The sequence below is a fragment of the Oenanthe melanoleuca genome, chromosome 2 (genome assembly GCF_029582105.1).
Source record: "Oenanthe melanoleuca isolate GR-GAL-2019-014 chromosome 2, OMel1.0, whole genome shotgun sequence".
Lineage (NCBI taxonomy): Eukaryota > Metazoa > Chordata > Aves > Passeriformes > Muscicapidae > Oenanthe > Oenanthe melanoleuca.
Window position 1 is genome coordinate 109,172,530 of NC_079335.1, and position 21,120 is coordinate 109,193,649.

The 21,120-nt window shown below is 39.4% G+C and overlaps 1 protein-coding gene across 7 annotated transcripts in view; it reads right to left on the reverse strand.

Annotated features, from left to right (window-relative positions):
* RBMS3 (RNA binding motif single stranded interacting protein 3) overlaps positions 1-21,120 on the reverse strand; it is a 691,053-nt gene that overhangs the window by 139,711 nt on the left and 530,222 nt on the right. For all 7 annotated transcript variants that reach the window (XM_056483533.1, XM_056483538.1, XM_056483537.1 and 4 more), the window contains 2 exons: positions 11,198-11,355; positions 1,018-1,097 (listed from right to left, as the gene is read on the reverse strand). In XM_056483533.1, the coding sequence (XP_056339508.1) occupies positions 1,018-1,097; positions 11,198-11,355 (238 nt within the window). The remainder of the gene's footprint in view (positions 1-1,017; positions 1,098-11,197; positions 11,356-21,120) is intronic.

A 21,120-nucleotide genomic window follows, 5' to 3' on the forward strand; every position in this document is an offset into this window, starting at 1 on the left:
ATGTACATTGCAGCATTCAATTACTGTACACTGTAGCTGTGCAGATGGCTTTCTTTTAATTAGAGTATTTAGTACATCTTCTGCATAAAGAACCAGGCAATGAATAAGAAGAAATTTAATGAAAGTAACCAAAAAAGGAAATAGCTTAAAGGAACCTGGGCGGGGGGGGAAAAAAGGGGAAATAACAACTTAGGACACAATTTTTGCAAGTATTTCCTGCTCATTTAATGCAGACCTTCAGAAAACCCAGAGGAGAAATCCTTGCAAATCTGTGGCCTTGGAGAGGTTTTGCCAAGCAGTAAGTACCAAGCAACTGATCACTAAACTTTACACAGCTAATGAATGCATAGATAATAGCTGAAGATTTGAAAAGCAAAATAATAGCTGGAACTTGGCTTTCAATGAGGCACAGACACCAGTGAATGTGTTCTAAGTGTATTGTGAGAAAGTATCAGGACTTCATTAAGTTATGACAAGAAAAAATAATAAAAAATAATTCAATATTTGAAATATCCTCAGTATTGACAGCTACTGCTGCTAACACTGGTAACAGTAGCTAGCAACACTAAGTGGTAACTGTGATGAATATAAAGCTTCTACAACCTGGATATTTTATAATTGATAGGGAAGCTGCTACTCTTATATTCTTATATAAGATATTTCTAGCCTGTCAGAAAATCATTTGCATTTAGTTATGGCCTCTATACTAACTGGGAAAAAAACCAGGAAAAAACCCCCAAAAGACACCATCAACATTCAAAAGGAAAAAAAAACCAGTGAGACACCCTGAATTTTATGTGTTCTTAAAGCTGATGCTTAAATTTGTCAGGCATAAATGCTTAAAACATACAAACCTGAGTAAGAAAAAGTTGCTATGGGTCATAAAGGATAGGCTTCAGCCAGTGAAGTTATACCCTCCTAGGCAGTAACTTAAGCTACTCTCCAGATAAATTCCAGTATTTCTGTATTCTAAACTCTTCAGTGAATTTTAAATTTCACAATGATGGCTAGACTTACCTGGTAGACCGGGTGGGGTTTTCAGATATTTGCCATTAAAATGTTGAATTACTACTTCACATTTTTCTGTAGACTCCATTCTGGAAAAGAGAAGAGAGTGGGATATGGGTAGAGGCAATATGTGTTACTAGGCTGTTATGGAAGCACTCAGTCAGCAAAAAAAACAAAAAGCAGAAGGAGAAAAAAAGGACAAGCACAGATGCTAAGAGAAATCTTCAAAGCTGCTGCTGCTGATTTCTGCAGAGAAACTGGCTGAGCCCATTAGGAGAGAGTGTGGCTCCCAAGGAGGACCTGCCACCCTCCCTGCCTGCAGCTGCACTCCCAGCTGTGTTTGAGCCACAGCCCTGTCAGTGAACAGTCCCCTCCTGGCTCCAGGGCATCACCCTGAACAAGGACACTCTTTATGCTCTCACGTGCTGCTTGGAAAAGCAATGGACACGTTGCTAGACTCCTTCTGCATCCAAAATTACTTCAAATGGCTTAAAGAAATGAATTGCAGGATTTGGAGAAGAACACGGAGGATTAAGCAACAATTATTAAGGATTACAATGTTAAGGAAACAACCTGCAAAGACAGACCTTATAGTAAAACCAAAGACAATGCATATATGACTACTGCAACATAGAGCTGAATTCTGGGTGAAGATAGTAATTTATGTGTAACACTGGCAGGGAAAATGCCTTACTGTTCATCTTCTATGAGTTCAGGATAACTTTCAGTGTTGAGACATTAAGGAATAATAGTGAATTGGTACATATATTTTTGAAGAATTGTTAGGAAGACAAAGTTACTAGTCAAATCCCAAACCATGGCTATACCACATCTGGGAACTCACCATTGTTTCAGGTCTTCTAAATAACTGCACATAAGTCCAGGAAAAAAGTTAACTTTGCTAACAGAGGGAGTTTAAAAACTTTGAAAAGAGGAAAGAGAGAAATGGAAAGCTAGTAATTTCCTAGAAAAGTTGTGTTCAAAACTCATGTTCAATGCTCCTTCAATACACCAGTACGTACCTCCAGGTATTCTCCACAAAATAACTCTGCTGACATATATATTGCTTACTTCTCACCAGTCTAGATCGTTTTAAAATGAATTTATCCACTACCCTTCCTGTCACACAGTTTGGGCAAGGAGTGGTTCACATACAGCAGCAGTTTGTCTCCCAGGATACAATTTTGTAGGAGTCCAAAGGACCACACCACAACACCAAAAAACAAACAAACAAACCCTAAAAAATCCTGCTTGCCCATTTAATTATTTGAGGAAGACAGTCTATTGTCCAATTGTTTCAGGTGAAGTTATTAAAACTTTCCCTTTACAGGTTGTTTCACTGTGTATCATGTGGGCTGGGCTCTTTCTCTGAGCACAAAGACAGCGACTCAGATTGTTCACTTTGGCTTCATTCAGATTTAACTAAGAGAATGTCTGCGCTGAGCCTTTAGAGACTCTTGTCTCTGAAAGAATAAATGCAATAAAAGTCTGTTTTCTGTAGCTGCAGGCACTTGGTGTCAAACCATGTTATGTTGCACCACACAGCAGTGACAATTTCATTTTAATACATGGGGTACATTTTAACAAGCCAAAGCAATCCCTGCAAAGAATGCAATATATAAGCTGCCAAATGAAAGCGACTCAGTGCACTTCATGCGTTTTATGTGGGAAGAGAATAAAAGTGAAACCCACAGTGTTCGGGGATAAAAAGCCCATAATTCGAATAGCACTCTGGAAAAGAATGTGCACATTTCCCTCTCAAGTTTCACAATTAATGGCTCTCAAATGCCATTGCTGGCTATCTGTAATCTGGCACACGCTTCGCTTGAAACCAACACTGGCATTATCGACTCAGCCTGAAAAGGCTGCACAATAGACAAAGCCCTCTACACATGTTCCCCTCAGATGTGCTGCTGAGTAACAACTGCATCCATCCTGTGCCCACCTGAGCCCTCTGTGCTTTCTGCAGCTTCTGCCTCTGGAGCTGGCCTTTGTCCCCAGCCGGGCACCCACTGGTCAGGAAAGCCACCAAAACATGACTTATAATTGCCCACAATACCCCTTTTCTTAGAAATAACCCTTTCAAATTGAATTCTTCAGCATTGTTAGCTCACTGACTGACTGGGAAAAATTGGTGGTACAGAGCCACCAGATATATTAGCAAAATTGTCTGATTCTTGCCATGACAATATTCTGGTTTTAGTTTGGTCAAAATTCTGACCAACATCAACCACTTAGGTGTCAATGCCTATGGCAGGCACCTACACATGAGTTGAATCCACACATGGATTCACACATTACTCCTCTTCTTGTTTTATCCATAAAGACAAGCAGTATCTGGGCAGAGGCCCCAAAAATACACTTTCTTTAGGTCCACATTAATAAATTCCTCCTACTTTTCCTTCAGAAAGCTGCAGCACTTCTTTACTGTGCTTTGAATTATTCTTCTAATATGAGCTCACAATGTTTCAAAATGTTGCTTGAGACTGGTATTTAATAAAAATATCCCTAATGGAATTGTTACATGTTAAAAGGTTTTCTTTAAAAGAATGTCAGCTGAGCACAGGTAAACTTGGGAGAAGAACACACTTAAATACATTTTTTAATATTGGCTTTCCTTTCATAACTGATAGAAGAAAAATATGACAAAATATAATATTCTGAATAAAAGATAAAGATCCTAGATGCTTCAAAATCTTCTACTGAGAGATATAGATATTCACCACTCTTGCTGGAAAGGGAAGGCAAACAGCTTCCCATGGTAATAGAAATTTGGTTCTGATTAGATCATGTGTGAAGTATCACTTTCAAATTCCTTTCAACTGTATATTTTTAGTGTTGATCCTAAGAGAATCTAAGATAATAATTCATGTTTAAATGAAATTTGGAGGTAACTATAATGTATCTGAATATTATTTTGAACCAGAAAATGTACTGCAGGAAAAACGTCATAGGCTTTTATAATTTTTATAAGGTACAGATACTGACATAAACCCAAAGGAATTAATAAAGCCATGATAATTTATTTTTACCTGTGTCTATATATCTCCCAGTTCTGGAAACCAAGCTGTAGGGTTCCCAAATACAAAATAAGTAATGAGACTGTCTATATTCTACCCAGTTTGAAAAGGAGTAATTTTGTTTAAATATGAAGAATGCTTTTATGACTTTTTCTAGCTATATTTTTTAAACTAGAGATTTACTTTATATAATTAAAAAACTTTATAATATTCTATTATAAAATAATAGTAACATAATTTATTTTATATTATATATCTATCTACAGACCACAATGGCACCAAGATAGTCATTATGTGTTAGAAGCAATAGGGAACATTTACTGTGGAAGAGAAGAGAAGAGAAAGAGAAAGAGAAAGAGAAAGAGAAAGAGAAAGAGAAAGAGAAAGAGAAAGAGAAAGAGAAAGAGAAAGAGAAAGAGAAAGAGAAAGAGAAAGAGAAAGAGAAAGAGAAAGAGAAAGAGAAAGAGAAAGAGAAAGAGAAAGAAAGAGAAAGAGAAAGAGAAAGAGAAAGAGAAAGAGAAAGAGAAAGAGAAAGAGAAAGAGAAAGAGAAAGAGAAAGAGAAGAGAAAAGAGAAGAGAAGGATTATTTAATCCTCTACCTAAAGCTCTTATACATGCTTATTATAAAGAATGATGAAGTGTCAAGAAACAGCTTAATACAATTTTTATATAAGGAGTACCATGGTGATTACATAATTATTGCCTGAGAGATATTCAGTACCATGTAATTACCACTTAGTGGAAAAGTGTGGGTTTGGTTTACATATATCCTATAGTCAATTTGTTTAATAACAGTAATGTAAATGAGAATCAGGACTAAATTTTTTTATATATCCAGAGTAAATACTTAAAGATGAAATGGTTGCTACCACATTTATGTTATGATCAACATATTGTTTACATTTACAAGAGCAGGAATAATAAATCTTTGAGAACAATGTTTCCTTACTATTTAAGGCATTTTGCAAAGATGGAAGCAGGTAGGTAGAAACACTATTACATAGTCAGGGGAACCCAAAGAATGGACACCATAGTCATAATACACACCAGAGAACTGAATTTCTTTAGCATATCAAGAAGATGACTAGAGGGGCAGTCTGATAGCACTGATAAATAACTTTGTGGGGAGAATAATTTATGGAGAAAGGACTTCTTTACTCTTCCTGAGAAAGTTGTGACAAGAACTAGATAAATTCAAAAGAGAAATTGGGAAGATACATTTAACTGCAAGGAAGACAATCCACTTCCAAACACAAGATAGAAAAGAGGTGGGCCTCTTTTTCTGGTTGATGTCTTCAAATAATTTCTGAAAGTCTTATTTTAGTCAGACACAGGCATCATCTCAATATTAGGTAATGGGTAGTATTTCAACTGTCCATGATATAAAAGATGTGAGGCAAAATGATCTTCAGGTCTCAAATACTCTGAAGCTACAAGATGGTTTTCATTAGCATGAAGTTTCCTATGTTTTTCATTCTTCCATGGAAACACATTCATTAGGTTTTTTTATTTATTTTGCTAATTTAATTCCAGGCATTCTAAGACTGATGTGGCTGCAACCTGTGATTTTTTCCTCCCAGTAACAGATTTAGGTGTCTTATCTCCCCAGCTTTTCAGCTGGTAAGAAATTGCTTCAAGATGTTTGTGCTTTTTGGTTTGAATCCATTTTATGTTGGGAAAAAAGCTATTCCCTTTGCCACTCACAGCCTACAAAGACATTTATTTTGACAAGTTCTCCTCATTGCTCACAAATTATATCTTTTCCCAACATGTCTTGCCTGTATATTCTTCAGCTGTCTGCTTGAACAACAGGAGGTTGTTTACTTTCTCAGATAAATAAATAAAAAAAAAAATCTACAGAAACCACTCTTTCTCTCAAGATGTGGCTCATTCTATATTTTGCAGCATTATGCCAAGGTGAGCTGACCAAGTATCTGCATTACAGTATCTGTATTTACAGTGTTCTCCATGGAGAAACCCCTTTGGATCAGAAGAAATAACTTCATTAACCAACATTATCCTGAAAACTTCGGAAAGATGCATAGCTTCCTTTAAGGAAAAATAAAACAAAAAACCACATAGAAATTAAAAGGTCATCTCTCTCGTTTTACTTCAGTAGAAACTGGAGCATAACCACTTATAGTGAAATCCATGCAAAGCTTCTATAAATAGAATAATGATCCTGTGATGGCCCAAAATCTCGTTTCCTACTTTTTGTTGCTCCCTTTCAGTTGCCTAGTAGAATAATGCTTCCAAAGACTAAATTTAAGATATGTAAAATGCAGACAAGCAGGAGATAATTTTAGTAAAGAATACAGGCAGGTGAAGAAAAGCAATCCACTAGAGGTTTTCCAGCAGAATAAGGCAGTGAAAGGATGAGGATGAAGCTCAAAGTTCCAACAGCAGGGTGTTTAAATGCCTCACTACACACCCCCCAGCTAGGTCACAAGAGATGGAAGCATGTCCCTGATGTGTACCTTTGCTCTGAGGTGACAGCTAATTGAGAATCTCTTGGCTTTGGTCATTTGCTGGGAGCAGCATCATAACACTCTTTTATGGCCATTTGTGTTGTACAAATTTTCTCATGTTACTGGAAAAGAATAGTATGAGCACACAGTCATTTCCACCTAGACCTAGGCTGATTTATGCTACTGTCTTCACAGTCTCAGGTTAAGTATTATACTGGTGCCTGCCAGCAGTGCAATACTTGACTGTCTGACTGTCAGCATTTCCATCATAAATTTCTGTTTTCAGAAGCTGATGACTTTGTTGTAAAATGTCGCTTGTGGGAGGAATCTTGCAAGGTCGTTTTAAGTTACAAGACAGCAAACAAAATAAAAAAGTTAGTGGTTTCTAACTCTTTCTTTGCACTTTATCATTTAAAAGGACCTATAAAATGCTTGTTCTGCTGTTCAGCTGAGTGTGACAAACCTGTGTATGGTATTATTAATACTACTATCTCTTTAGGGAAGATACTTAAATAATACTTGAATGGTATTTTATTGTGGGGTTGTAAAAAGCAATTTTTATTTCATTGATTCACTGCTACCAGTTAAGTCCCTCCCCAAGGTATATACCAATATGTCCTTGCTCCCTTTTCCAAAGCCCAAGGAGTTCTTCAATTAAACTTGTTGTACCTCAGGCTTGGATTATGCAAATTGCTCAGCCAAATTATCTGATGGCTCCCAACTTTCTAGCTTCCTCCCTCATCACCTTTCAGAGCTGCATATTCATTTTCATCTTATGGAGTCCTGCTGATATTTGTCTAGGGATCCTGATCCATCTGTCCTTCCCTGGAGTTTGCTCCTCTCTGAAAGCGTGGCTTCATGCCTGTCAATTTTCTTAGGGATATACAAAGCCCATCAAATTTTTTCCAGTTGCAACAGCAGATGGAAATGTGAGGGTCTCAGAGATGCATCCCCACACAGATATCTGCACCACCCTGCAGCATTGTTCTGAGTCTTTCTTTCAATGGAAATGTATCACCACAGGCGCTGGAATATTTTACAGATATCACACAAAGTCTTTGGAGCATGTTTGGGATTTGCAGTTTCACCTGAGATATTCAATTACAAAGCCTTTTCCTGGGTAAGATGAAGGATGTGACAAATCATTCTTCTGACTGAAAGCAGGAATGATCCTTATAATATCTAAGCCTCTACTACCATTCCAGATGATGGATTTATTCAAGCTAAATTACAGCCCCTTTTCAACCACCTTCAATTAAGCCCTTGATTAAGGAAAAACAAAGCACTTTTCCTCTTCACAAATGCATTTCTAAACTGTCTGAATGTTTTTTTATCCCCTGGTGCTACTGGCACTTCTGTCTCCAAAGCAGCAACATCACTGATCCTCCAAAATCCCTCTCTAAATATTCTTCCTTTTATTTAGCAAAACTGCACCACTGCTTTGCCATCACTGTGATTTTGTCAATTCTTTATCTTCTCTCACCTTAACATCTGGAACTCATCCTTTGTGGGCCTGTGAAAGCCAGGTCTTCCAGCACATACAGTTACCTCTTTATAAGTGGCAACAGTTCTCCAGGACAAAGATAAATACTTCCCCCCATGCTCTCAATACCTTCCCCTATCCAGTAATTCCAGCCTGCCTGAAAGACCTTCTTACTATCTCTGATCTGCTTTTCACTCATACCATCAACAACACTACTAATGTTGTTTGCCAAACTCCTAAGATATCAACTTTAAAATTATATCTTGAAATAAGTTTTCAAATCCAGTTTCTGTGGATTTCTTTTCATTTTTTTTGGTTACTTTGTTCTCTTTCACCTTACTGATTTTTTTTAAGGGTGAAAGACTATGATTTTGTTCTACGCTCTGAAGAATGAGAAACATCTACAAATTTAAGTGTTGTGATGAAATTCTGTGCAAGGGCATCACGATGTCATTCCCTCTTTTAACAGACAATCTTACAACAGACTGAACTCAAAGCTTCACATCCAAAGAAGTGCCTCCTTTTTTCCAACATCCTACTTCTAGTAAACATTTCTCCCCCCTCCTATTTCTTCTCATTTCTCTCTCTGCTCTAGGATAGGCTGTGTTTAGTCTCAGATTCTGCTGGCTGGTGTCAACAGAAACATCCCTGCCAAAAGACCGTGGCAGTGCGAGCCTTGTGGAATTCCACAGCGAGTCTGAAGGCAGGTAATGTGGCCTTGAAGTAAAAGGCATGGGCCAGAGGCAGATGTGCAGAGTTTATAGCATGGATTGGCTTTTATGAAGCCACAGTCAAAGTCTAAAGTTTCCCTTCTCTGGCCCCTTGCTCATAACTCTCCTCCCCAACATCTCCCCTGGGGTGTACCCAGGCACAGTTGGCTCAGGCCACAGTGAAATGCTCTGGAAAGATTGAGGAAAATCTGTTCAGTTACTTTTGAAGGATGCAAAAGAGAGGAAATTGTTTCATGGTTTAACTTTCACTCTGAGCTAGTTTTGAATGCACATACTCTAAGGGAGGCTGTTAATGTCACCAGACATAACTAAGATAATTTTGATCCAAGAACATTTGAAGTTCTCCAGGTTGTAAATGATTAAGTAGGCACCTGCAGTCCTATAAAACTGCTAATCATACCCATTTAGAAGAAATATCTGACAATAGCTGCCTACCTTCAGCCTGTACTTCTGATTGCTTTTTGAATGAATAGACTTATTTTGAGATTGACTATTTCCATGATTGGGCAGACTCATAAAGTGACTTTTAATCATCATAAAACATAATTAATAACTTTGAGACATCACATTTCAAAATTGTTGGATGCTGCATCATTTCAGCATATGCAAATTTAGCTTTTCTCTGGTGCTTCTGTGGCTCTGTTTAGAGCTATGCTAAGCATCATGGTACATTTAACAGGTAGGCAAGATATACTGCCATAAAAAGTCCCAGATCAGAATAGTCAGGATCCTCAACTGGGGTGCTGATTTAAACTTCTAAAATCTTATTTGGGCTGGAAATCCAGCTTCCATCCCCTACCTACACTGCATTGGTAGTACCCACTCAACATGTGCTCATGCCATAAGTACACTAGAATGAAACCTTCATGACTACAAAGCTAAACCTCTTTGGTTTGACATACAGGAAAAAGATACCAGACAGCATTTCTTTACAAAAAGAAAGTCAGTAGATCATGTAGTTAAATATTGTATTGATAATTCTGTAAAGACAGGAATCAGCATTCAACTACGGTTCTTAATTTCTGGATTAACTTTAGCCTCACTCAAGTCAATGGGAGATCTGCTGTAGACTTTGTGGAGTGAAGGTTTTACCCCACTGTAGTTTGCACAGTGAATTACACAACCTACAAGTTAGATCATTACAGGGTTCCTGAAGTATGCTCCATAATTAAATACATTTTCTCAAAGTAAATTTTCAAAAATGCGAGTTTATCCATGACTTAGACTAATCCATATTTAGTGAGCTAGAAAAATTCATGTTATTATCTGTAAGAATGCACAAGGAACAGTGTGCCATCTTTCAGGATAAATGTTTTGCCTTTTTCCATTTGAATTCAGACAACATTATCTTAAAATTTTTTGTGCATGATCACCTTTCACATCAATGGCAGAGGTAACACTACGTCACTTTTCTTGAAAATTAACTTTTTATCACACAGTACCTCCTTTCACTCAGTGGTATTATGACACTAACAGAAGTGCCATGATATACTAAGATATGCTGGATTTCATAGAAATTTGCAAGACAAGGAAGTCATTTTGCCTCCTCTACAAAGCACAGTGTTATGAATATTCTGTAGAAACAATGATCTGGGATTTTTTTCCCCATTTCTTTTGAAGCAGAAGACTGATTCGCAGCAGAATTGCAAATTTCTCTTTTTATTTGTTTTTTCAATACCTTTCTATATATAGCACTCTATTTCTTGGCTTTTGAAGAGAAAACTATTTGATTTGAGAATGTTTCAAGCTGAAGAGAATCTATGTAAATATTCCCTGAGAGTAAACATGGAGCCTTGTCTATCTGTACTAACAACGAAGTACATGATAATAATATGTTGCCCATTCTATCCAAAATGTCTGACTACTCCATCAGGGCTTGTTCTATGCAAACATTTCTTCTTAAGCTTGTTTCATAGCTGCAGATCAAGGAAGCTGCAGCTCTCAAGGAAGAGACATTTCTTCAGTTACAGTTCCTACCCTTTGCTCTTCCAGGCTTCTAAGTTTACTTTCTCCTGTTGCAAAATCTTTGTCAAATATTTAAAGTTTCATAGAATGGTTTGGGTTCAAAGGGACCTTAAGGACTATTTAGTCTCTGTCCAGATTTCTTACAGGACTCCTACAGGTACAGGAAAACTGCAATAAGTTCAACCCAGGACCTCTTAAGCAAAGACCTTGGTTTCTTTACCAAGTGTGTGCTTTTTGCTGTAGGACATTTATTACCTGAGCTTGATCCTGAATGGATAGCTCACTATTCCTAGCCATTTTTATTTATATATAGCTACATGGAATAAACCAGTTTTCAGAGCAATTAAATGAACATCCTTCTGCACTGGCATTTCTTGGTGGAAAGAGCAGATACAATCTGATAAAGGTACCACTCTGCATCTTCCATAGCTGTAAGACTTCAGAGATACAGAACAGACAGCATTTGCAAAGGACCAAAGGCATAAAAATGTGCATGAATCAAAGTAAGAGCAAAGGTTTCACCTGGCAAAGCCGACTCCTCTGCTGACTCCATTTGCATCTCTTAATATCCTGGTGGAAATGACATGTCCAAAGGGTTTCAGCATATTCTCCAGCTCCTGCTCATCCATGGACACGGGCAAATTTGAGATGTATAGATTTGTGGGATCTTGCTCTTGTTGCTATGACAAAATGAGAGAAATATCCTCAGTAAGGCTTAATACAATAGAATAGATTGTGGCTTGTACTTAAAATAGGACCAAGCCAAGAATTGATATCTGCATTAGAAGATAAGCTGGGTAATCTTGTCAGGACAGCAACATGTTTGCCAAATTTCTTCAAACTCTCATGCATGTGCTTAATTCTGTGCATGATTTCTCTTACTGAACTCAGTGACACTACTCATTTACAGAAAATCACACTCATGCACAAATGTTCTTGGATTTGTGTCTTAATTTAGCAAATACATTGTGAAGAAAACACGATTTTCACAAATGTGCTAATGTTAACATAAATAAAGAACAAAAATTCAACATATATTTTAAGCAGATGTGCTTTCCAGCCTGAACATTTCCCATTCAGCCTGTTCATCATGAAAAAGGTTGGTTGAAAACACAGAACACTTTTCATAGTATCGTTTCCCTTTTTTCCCCCCATTAAAAATGTCTTTCTTAATAATAAACAAGATCTAACTGGGCTGGGAGCAGGAGGGGGAGCTCTGCAGTTCAACCCATGGTCCTGGTGAGATAGGTCACATGTTTATTCTGAGACTAAATCAAAAAATCTTATAAAATAAAGCCTGTAGCATGAATAATTGAAAGAACAAATTTGAAAACAGCTTTCTTGTTCTATTTCAGATCTTTAGGCTAAACTTGGGTAACCACTCCAACTCCTATTCTTGCTTGCTGAACTACTGCAAAGAAACGTGAAAGAGATACAGATGCCATATGTAAAATAAGTGTATTAAAGCAGTAAAAACCCCCTCGTCTACAGACAACCATGTTCTATTGCATTAAATCAATTTTGTTATGTCCTTGCAAATTTTCATGGCTCTGTCCATTTTTATTGATACAAGCTTTACATAATATCTGATCACCTGCCAGTTCAAGTCTAACTGTGATCAGGCATTGCTACATAATTTCAGCTAATGTTAAATAACATATAATATGCAATCACTATACTCTCTGGAAATCCAGACAACACCTTCTCTGAGAAAGTTCTCTGAGACAGAGTTTTTAAATTCTTTTTAATAAAACATTTTAATGGGCAGAATTAATTTATACTTATTCAACATTGATTTGACAACAGCAATACCGTGTTTTTGCTGAGTTGTCCTAAAATCACATTAATAGCCTTGCAGCAGCACTGCAACCTTGCACTGCTATAAAATTATACACAGTTCTGAGCCATCTGCCCTGGTTCAACTAAACTAGTTTCAAATTACACTCCATTAAAATCAGTGAGGATGTGCCTTGTCAAACACAATCATGCATTCTGTTTTGAGAAGATGTATGAAGACAGGACAGAACCAAGATGCCTGCACCATCACTGCCTTGTACATTCAAGGCCCCAGTACTGGAAAGAGAAATTGCTTCAAGCTGTAATTCATACACCATCTTTGCAGGGACAAGAATGACTGAGGCAAATCTAATGTAACTAAATACCAGAATCAGAAGCTGAAGAAAGTTTTTAATTTCTTTTACCCCAGGCTCAAGGGAATTTTTTTCCTTTTGGATAAGACAAAAACTGTAAATGGTCCAGACTCAGGAGACATGTAATACTGCTGCACTGTTTAATGTGGATTCTGATCTCAGGGCTATGGATGCTTTTCTTAGGGAGTACTGGCTGGGACCACTCTGTTCTAGCTTTGCATCTCCAGACTCACTACCCCACAAAACAACACATTAACCTACATGATGAATTCTTCATTGTTTTACAAAACATAAATAAAATAGCAAACTAGGCATGTTTTCAAGCTGCTGTCCCTAAAAAATATACCCAGTTATTACCATGTCTTACAGTAAGGGGCAGAAGAGAGGAGAGGAACACCACACACATGAACACTGAACTTACTGCAAATTCAACTGACGTTACAAACCTCAAATCTAGAAAAACCTTCTCTCCCTTTCCAGTTATCTTTCCCTGCAGTCATCTTCCTTCCTTTCACATCAATTTAAATTTATACACATCCAAAAGCTAGTTCCTCTCCAGTAAACAAAGGATGCCAGTGAGGGGTAGGAACTGCTACAGTACCGACAATGGAAGGAAAATCATGCAAACAGTTCTGGAAGGAGGGTAGACAAGAAAAGAAAAGAAAAGGAAGATGAGCTTCAGATAACACTTTTAGCTTTGGGAAAAGCAAGAAGACAAGAATGCAGAGCATTTTTTTTTCTCTCTCTCTCTTTTTTTTCTTCACATTTTTCACCTTTTCTGAATGCAAACTATTTAAGTTTTACTGATTGGTACTTCCCTCCTTATCCACCCTCCATACCCTGAAGCCACACAAAAAAATTGAAAGATGTAGGAATTTGGAAGCATCTTCATTGTTACTAAGTACTTTGAAAGGGAGAGCAAAAGAGGCAGGTAAAGCAGAGGCATTTAAAAGCACATTGAAGCAGAAAGTTTTGCAATTCCAATTGGCACAGTTCTTCAGAAATAGTTCCATTATTATGCAAACCTCTACCTATTGATTGGTTAAGGGCTTTGATTAATCCACCAATCAATGCTCAAGGACTAACATTTCTTGCTAATATTTAGAAAAAAAAAATATGCTGATGAAATCCCTGTAGTCAAAGACCAGGCTAATGTGGAAAAGTGGAGTTATGCATCAGTAACTTCACGACAGCTTCTGCTTTCACTGGAGCAACTCAGTCCCGCAGCACATTAAAATGAGAACTCCTCCTTTGACTACTCAGTTTTCAAGCTGGGACAAACAAATAAAATAAATAAGAACCGTTGCCAATGTGTCTCACTTCTGAACCAGGAACACATAAGCCTTTTAACTGTGCTAGAGATTAAATGTCGTTGTTTTAAATATCTGTGGAAAGTTGCTGCACTCTGAGGATGAATGAAAGACTAGCAGACCATAGTCACTCCTTCACAGGGATTTGCCAAAGCCTATCTTTTATCAATGTGATAAATAAATGCTGCAAACAGAGAGAGACAGATGAGGCCACTCATGCTACCTCCATAATACAACAGTGTTTTCTAAGAAAGGAAAAAATTCACATTATTTTTCCTTACTATACAAATACAGCATTTAGAGAAATACCCCTTTCCCTTACAGAGAAATATCACCCTACAGAAGCCATGTATCACACTGACTGAAGCAAGATGAAATGCCTTCTCAGTGAAGCAGCTGGGAGCTGAGCAGGCTTTACAGGGGTGGTGTGGAGCCCAGCTGCCCTATCCCAGTGCAGCCAGACCCCACTGCCACCCAGCCTCATGAATCCCTGCTTCTCAGGCTTGTCCCACTCCCAGCCTCTGGCACTGAGGCTGCTTGTGGTCTTTTCCAGTTGTGCAGAGATCTCTCAGGCTCAGCGTGGAGGTGCTGACACACGCCTCTCATTTTGCCCAAGCCTTTTCATCCCAGATTGGCCAAGCTCCTGTGTGAGATATTCTCTCCCCCATCCCAGTGCCACTGCTGAGCTTTTCACTGTCAAAGGTAAGTGTCCTGCTGTTCAAAATGTTCCTGTTTGTTGACAAGATAAGCCTAACCAGAACCACAAGTCCGAGTACCCCATGAACTACTTGCCTTTCATAATCCTAACAGCTGACAGCTCAGTTTCTGCCTTCAGTGAAGGAACAGCTCCCAGGATTGCAGGACTGATGGCAATGCTAGTGTCTGGATCAAGCTCCCTGTGGTTCATTTAATTCTCTCTAAGACTTTTCACTAGACATTAAGAAAAATGCTACCCCATCTTGGGTCACAAAAATCCCATTTATTACTGTCTCCAGTCCCAAAATGCACTGACTGACCAGTCATCAGTAAGACAGCTGAGTCTTTTGTTTGACACTGAAGGTCACTTCAGAACTGCATCTTCCTTCTCTGCCCGCAACAGTCTGGGCAGGAACCAAAAGGGTGTGTGGCAGAAAGCCACATGGTCACCACAAACAACTCCAACAGCACCATGACTTGGATGCCCCACAGCTGGAGACCTGGAACAAGTGTGGTGGGGCCACCAGCCAAGCACACCCTGGGCTTTGCTAGCCATTTCAGAGAACCCTAGAATCACTAAGGCTGGAAGAGACCTCCAAGATCAAGTCCAGCCATCAACCTTACACTGCCAGGTCCACCATTGAACTATGTCTCTAAGCACCACATCTGCATGTTTCTTAAAAACTTCCAGTGATTCTACCACCTCCCTGGGCAGCCTGTCCCAATCCTTGACCACCCTTTCAGTGAAGCAATGTACCCCTCTGGACCACAGATGCTCATCTTAGCCAAGATCTCCTTGCACTGCAGCCCCAAAGAAGCAGGGACAACTTATCCAGTCAATCCCACCCCCACGAAATCCTGGCACAGCCTCACACCTTCAGCTAAGCTCATTCTGGGATCCTGGCATGTGCCAGTCTGTGTGGGTACACTGAGAGCCAAGAATGAGCCAACAACAACAGCAACAAAGAAATTAAGTCAATTTAAGCTCCTCTCCAGAGAAGTGCATGGCTTTTTGCAACTCCCTTTGCTCCCACTGCAGCCTGTTTCACCATCATTGTATGAGCACAATACCTCAGCTCCTCTGGCCCTTGCTCCCCAGGAGCTTGAGCTGCATGCATATGCTGCAGTTGGGCCATTCTGGCTGGATAGAAACTACCAAAGTGATCAAAACCACACCTTAAAATTGTGAAGGTTAAATTTCTTTTTAATTCCAGTTTGGAAAAATAAAATCCAATTTTAAGACTGGAAGGTTTAAAATTGTGGATACTGTAAACTAGCAGTAGGTCAAGCCCACGTTTTCGATTAGCTCAGACCAGCTCCAGTGGTCAGCAGAGCAGGCACCCTGCTGCAAGGTGTACTCAGGAGTAGCTGAACTGGGGAAACAGCCAGAAATTCTGTTACTGCCTTTTAGCAAGAACTGGGCCAGTCACTCAGCTCCCAAGGCCTGTGCCAAAGAAGGGAAAGAAGTTGATAATGCAGAGAATTTGAAATACACTACACCAACAGCATTTCAAACAGAAAAAAAACCCAACAAACAAGCTCAAACCGTAGTGGAGGGTGTGCTGCAACTCCAAGTTTGCTGTTTGCTTTGCTGGGCTCTCCCAGACACTTTTGAAAGGAAGGACAATGTTCAGATGGGATTTTCCCTCCCATCTTGAGATAATCTTTGGAAGCAAGGCGTGAAAAGCAGAAAGAACAATTCCTTCTTGTGGGAGCTGAGGCTGAGCCTCTTTACACAGTACATTTAGTAATGCATTCTTTAAGGACACGTGTAGGGAGGGGCAGACAGCTTTTGGCAACGCTATTTTTTCTCAAAAGGAACTCAAAACTCTTCTAATCTGTGATCTCAGTTGGACTAGAAACAGAGTGTGTTTGGTTTATCTGGAAACCTTATGTACCAATTCCTTTTGTTAACCTAATTTATTCCTCCTTGGAGCAGCTTGCTCTAGGAAACTTAGCACTGATTATGGGTTCAAATGATTTCTTTTTCCATCTTCCAAACTTATTCTGGGAATTTAACTTTGTACGTGGATCAATATGAGATTCTCAACTCCTCTTTTAACATATATAATCAATATTTATGCTAATGGATCATATGCTTTTCTTGTCTTTAATAAATTGAGACTTCATAATATTAATTTTGACACAGGTCAATATTACAGCTCACCTTTAGAAACACAGTTCTGTCTTTTTAGATGAAGGTTTAAAACACCCTCAAGCAGTACTTTCCCCAAATTAGTTCATCTGTGCCTTGTGGCTACTGCCCAGACCTTCAACCTATGCATTGAACTCTTTGTCTCCTTTAAAGATCTAGGTTGAACTTCTGTCTCGTCTCAACATAAAAATAGTCATATTTTTTACAGAAAAAGCCATTTATGTGGAGCCATATATATGAAACCAGACCACTTATATGGAAACATTTATATGACATTTCATAGTTTTCCAGTGTTTGCTCACTGTTTTGAAAACTGCAATTGTATGGTAGCATGAGTCTCATCTTCAGTTTATTAAATTATTTCTAAAATGGTGTCTTTATAGCCACTAAGCTTAAATGAAATTTAGAGGAAGCATGTAATACTTTCCCTCAGTAGATGCATATTCAATAATTCTTCTTGTTGTTTTATTTTGTAATATTCACATTTTCAGTACTGCAGATCATGAGAACTTTTCAAGACATCTGAAGCAGACATTCATTTAAAAGCAGATTTTATGTGCATTTGGTTGGATTCAGACCAAAATTTGGAAAGAAAATAATTTACCCCCAGTTTTCTATTGTTACTCCATTTAGTCCTGCTACTTTTTCACATTAATATAGCATATTTTTTTCGCATAGGCAAAAGATGCCTGGTTACAGAGTAAGGTACTGAATTTATAGTTCTGGTGTTTAATTTCAGCTCTAATACCTAATGTCTTCAAGGAACATTTAGAATTGTTCTCTCTTCACTGACCTATTCAGGCATGGCAGGATGCTCCTAACTTACTTAATCACTGTTAGATGGGATGAATATAGGCTAGTAACAAGAAAGTTAAAAGAAAGTCACCCTAAACTCCATCACCTCCTTGTATCAGAGAAGTGACAGCAGGAAATTTTTTTCCTCTTTCTCAGCCAGGTTGGGAAGGAAGGGTATGGTGCAGTGGATGGGGATGGAGATCTTGCCTGTGGTGCCTTTCCAATCAATGATGATACACTGACACAAATTAAATTACAGTAGTCCTGCTTTCAAAGATTTTTTACATTGCATATTTTTATAATGAAAAGAAGGAAAAAACTAAAAAATTCCCATGAAACCTGTGCCATAGCAATGGTCCAGATGCTCCAGCCTTGCAGATTTGTCAATGACATATTTTATGCCATCATTGCAGCAACACGAGGTGAACAAAACAGATGAGGTGCAGCTGCCAGGGTTCCCTTTGACTTTTTCCTTGCTTATTTGCTTTTCTTTGTAAGGGCACATTTTTAACACTGTAGACAGCTAAATCAACAGCTAAATCAACTATTGATCCCTGGCTAGTTTCACTCTCTTGTTGGCCATCACACCAAAAGGCTTACAATGCTGTATAGAAAGCCTGACCTTCACATGGATTTTATTAGTGCACAATGTACTGATAATGTAACAGATACAGTTGAAGGAAACTGCTAAAAGTAATGCAGGCCTCCTTGTCAAGAGTATTTCTGAAGCTCTTTCATAGAATCTTGGAATGGTTTAAGTTGGAAAAGACCCTTATGATCACTAAGTCCATCCCTTAACCCAGCACTGCTAAGTCTGCCATTAAACCATGTCCCTACCTGCCACATGTACTTGTCTTTTAAATCCCTCCAGAGATGATGACTCCACCACTCCTCTGTTCCAATGCTTGACAATCCTTAGGGTGAACATTTTTTTCCTAATATTCAATCTGAACCTCCCCTGGTGTAACTGGAGGAAACTTTCTCTTGTCCTATTATTTGTTTCCTGGGAGACTGACCCCCACCTGGCTACACCCTCCTTTCAGGCAGTTGTACAGAGTAAGATCTCCATTGAGCCTCCTTTCTCCAGGCTGAATAACCCTATCTCCTTCAGCTGATCCTCACAGGACTTGTGCATCAGACACTTCATCAGACACTTCACCAGCTCCATGGCCCTTCTCTGGACCTGCTCCAGCCCCTCCATGTCTTTCCTGCAGTGAGGGCCCCAGAACTGAGCACAGGATTGGAGCTGTGCCCTCATCAGTGCTGAGACAGGGGGACAGTCACTGCCCTGCTCCTGCTGGCCACACCATTGCTGATCCAGGCCAGGGTGCCATGGGCCTGCTTGGCCACCTGGGCACAGCTGGCTCATGTTTAACTGGATGTCAAGCAGCACTCCCAGGTCCTTTTCCACCAGGCAGATTTCCAGCTGATCTTCCCCAAGTCTGCAGTGTTCAGTGGGGTTGTTGTGACCCAATTGCAGGACCAGGAACTTCACCCTGTTGGACCTCACACAACTGGCCTTTTCCCATCATTCCAGCCTGTCCAGATCCCTCTCTAGAGCCTGCCTACCCTCCAGCAGTTGAACACTCCTGCCCAACTTAGTGTCATCTGCAAACTCACTGAGGGTGCACTTGATGCCTTATCCAAATCATTGATAAAGGAATTAAACTGTCCTGCTCCCAACACTGATCCCTGGGGAGCACCACTCTTCACCAGCTGCCAACTGGATGCAACTCCATCCACTACCTCTCCCTGGTCCTGGCCTTCCATACAGTTTTTATAGAGTGAAAACACATGATATCAAACCATGAGCAGTCAGTTTCAGAGAATGTTGTGGGAAATGATGTGAAAGGCTGCATTAAAGCCTAGATAAACAACATTCACAGTCTTCCTTCATCCACTAAGTGTGTCATGTTGTCATGGGAGGAGATCAGGTTGGTCAAGAGGTACCTGCCCCTCTTAAACCATCCTGACTGGGCCTGATGCCCTGGTTGTCCTGTATGTGCTGTGTGATTGTGCTCAAGATGATCTGCTCCATAACCTTCCTTGGCACCAAGGTGAGGTTGACAGGCCTGGAGTTCCCCAGATATTCCCCTCCCTATAGATGGGTGTCACATTTGCTAACTTTCAGTCAGCCACAACCTTCCTGCTGGGAAATGATTGGAAGTGGCTCACTGAGCACTGTGTAAGCTCCCTCAGTATCCTTGGGTGGATCCTGTCTGCCCCATGAACTTGTATAAGAGAACACTAACCATTTCTCCTGGGAACACATGGGCTTCATTCTGATCCCATCCCCATCTTTCAGCTCACCTCAACAACTGCTGGTCTCACTACTAAAGACTGAGACAAAGAAGGCATTCACTACATCAGGCTTTTCCTCAGTCTTAGTCACTGTTTCCCTCTACATCCAAAAATATATGAAAATTTTCCTTAGCTCTCCTTTTATTGCTGGTCTTTTTATAGGAGCAGTTTTTACACTCTTTCATGCAGTAGCCAGATCACCTTCTTGTTGGGTTGTCAATCCCCATGTTTTTTTGGGAAGAATCCCTAGTTATTACATGACCATTCTCAGGTGCTTCTGAAGTTTCTAATACATCAATAACCCCAGTGTTCTTCCTCCTGCATGGATCTCCATCCCCTATCTCCACTGAGACAGATCTCACTAGCACACTGTCCCTCAAACATTGGCATGATGCCCCCAGGCTTTATCTCTACAGAGCCTGGCCTTATCCCTTTTCCACTTGAAATTTTTTTGCATTAGGCATTGTCAGAAACACGAGTTATCTCCTCAACCAAGACTGTCTAAACATGGATGGTTTCACAGGGAAAATACTGAAGAACTGAGGACATTTGGTTACTCAAAGCAGCTTATTTTGTCTAAGGTACCTTCAAAAGAATCTCTGTGTTGTTTGATGGTCTTCCAAAGGCTCCAATACACAAAGGTTTAACATCCTGAGATGTTAAATCTCACACCCTGACAGATTGACTTCACAGTAGTCACTGCACCTTTTTAGACTTAGTGCTGACATGTTACATAAATTATTTTTCTTGTGTGCCCAGCCTTACCTGATGTTTACACTACGATGGTTCAAAATCATTAATTGTGGTATTTCCAAAGAGTCACAGGAGATTTGGCCCCAGCATAATTATGCAACCACTATACAGCAATAATTAAGCCAAATCCATCAAACATTATAAATACAGCTATAACTAAACCTGCAGCATCCATTTTCTGTATAAGCTTGATTGTCACTAAGGCATGTCAAAAGTCTGTTAGTGAAGTCACTTTCTGAAAAAGACACAGTGGTTCTGCACATGAACACAGAAAACATTCCTAAG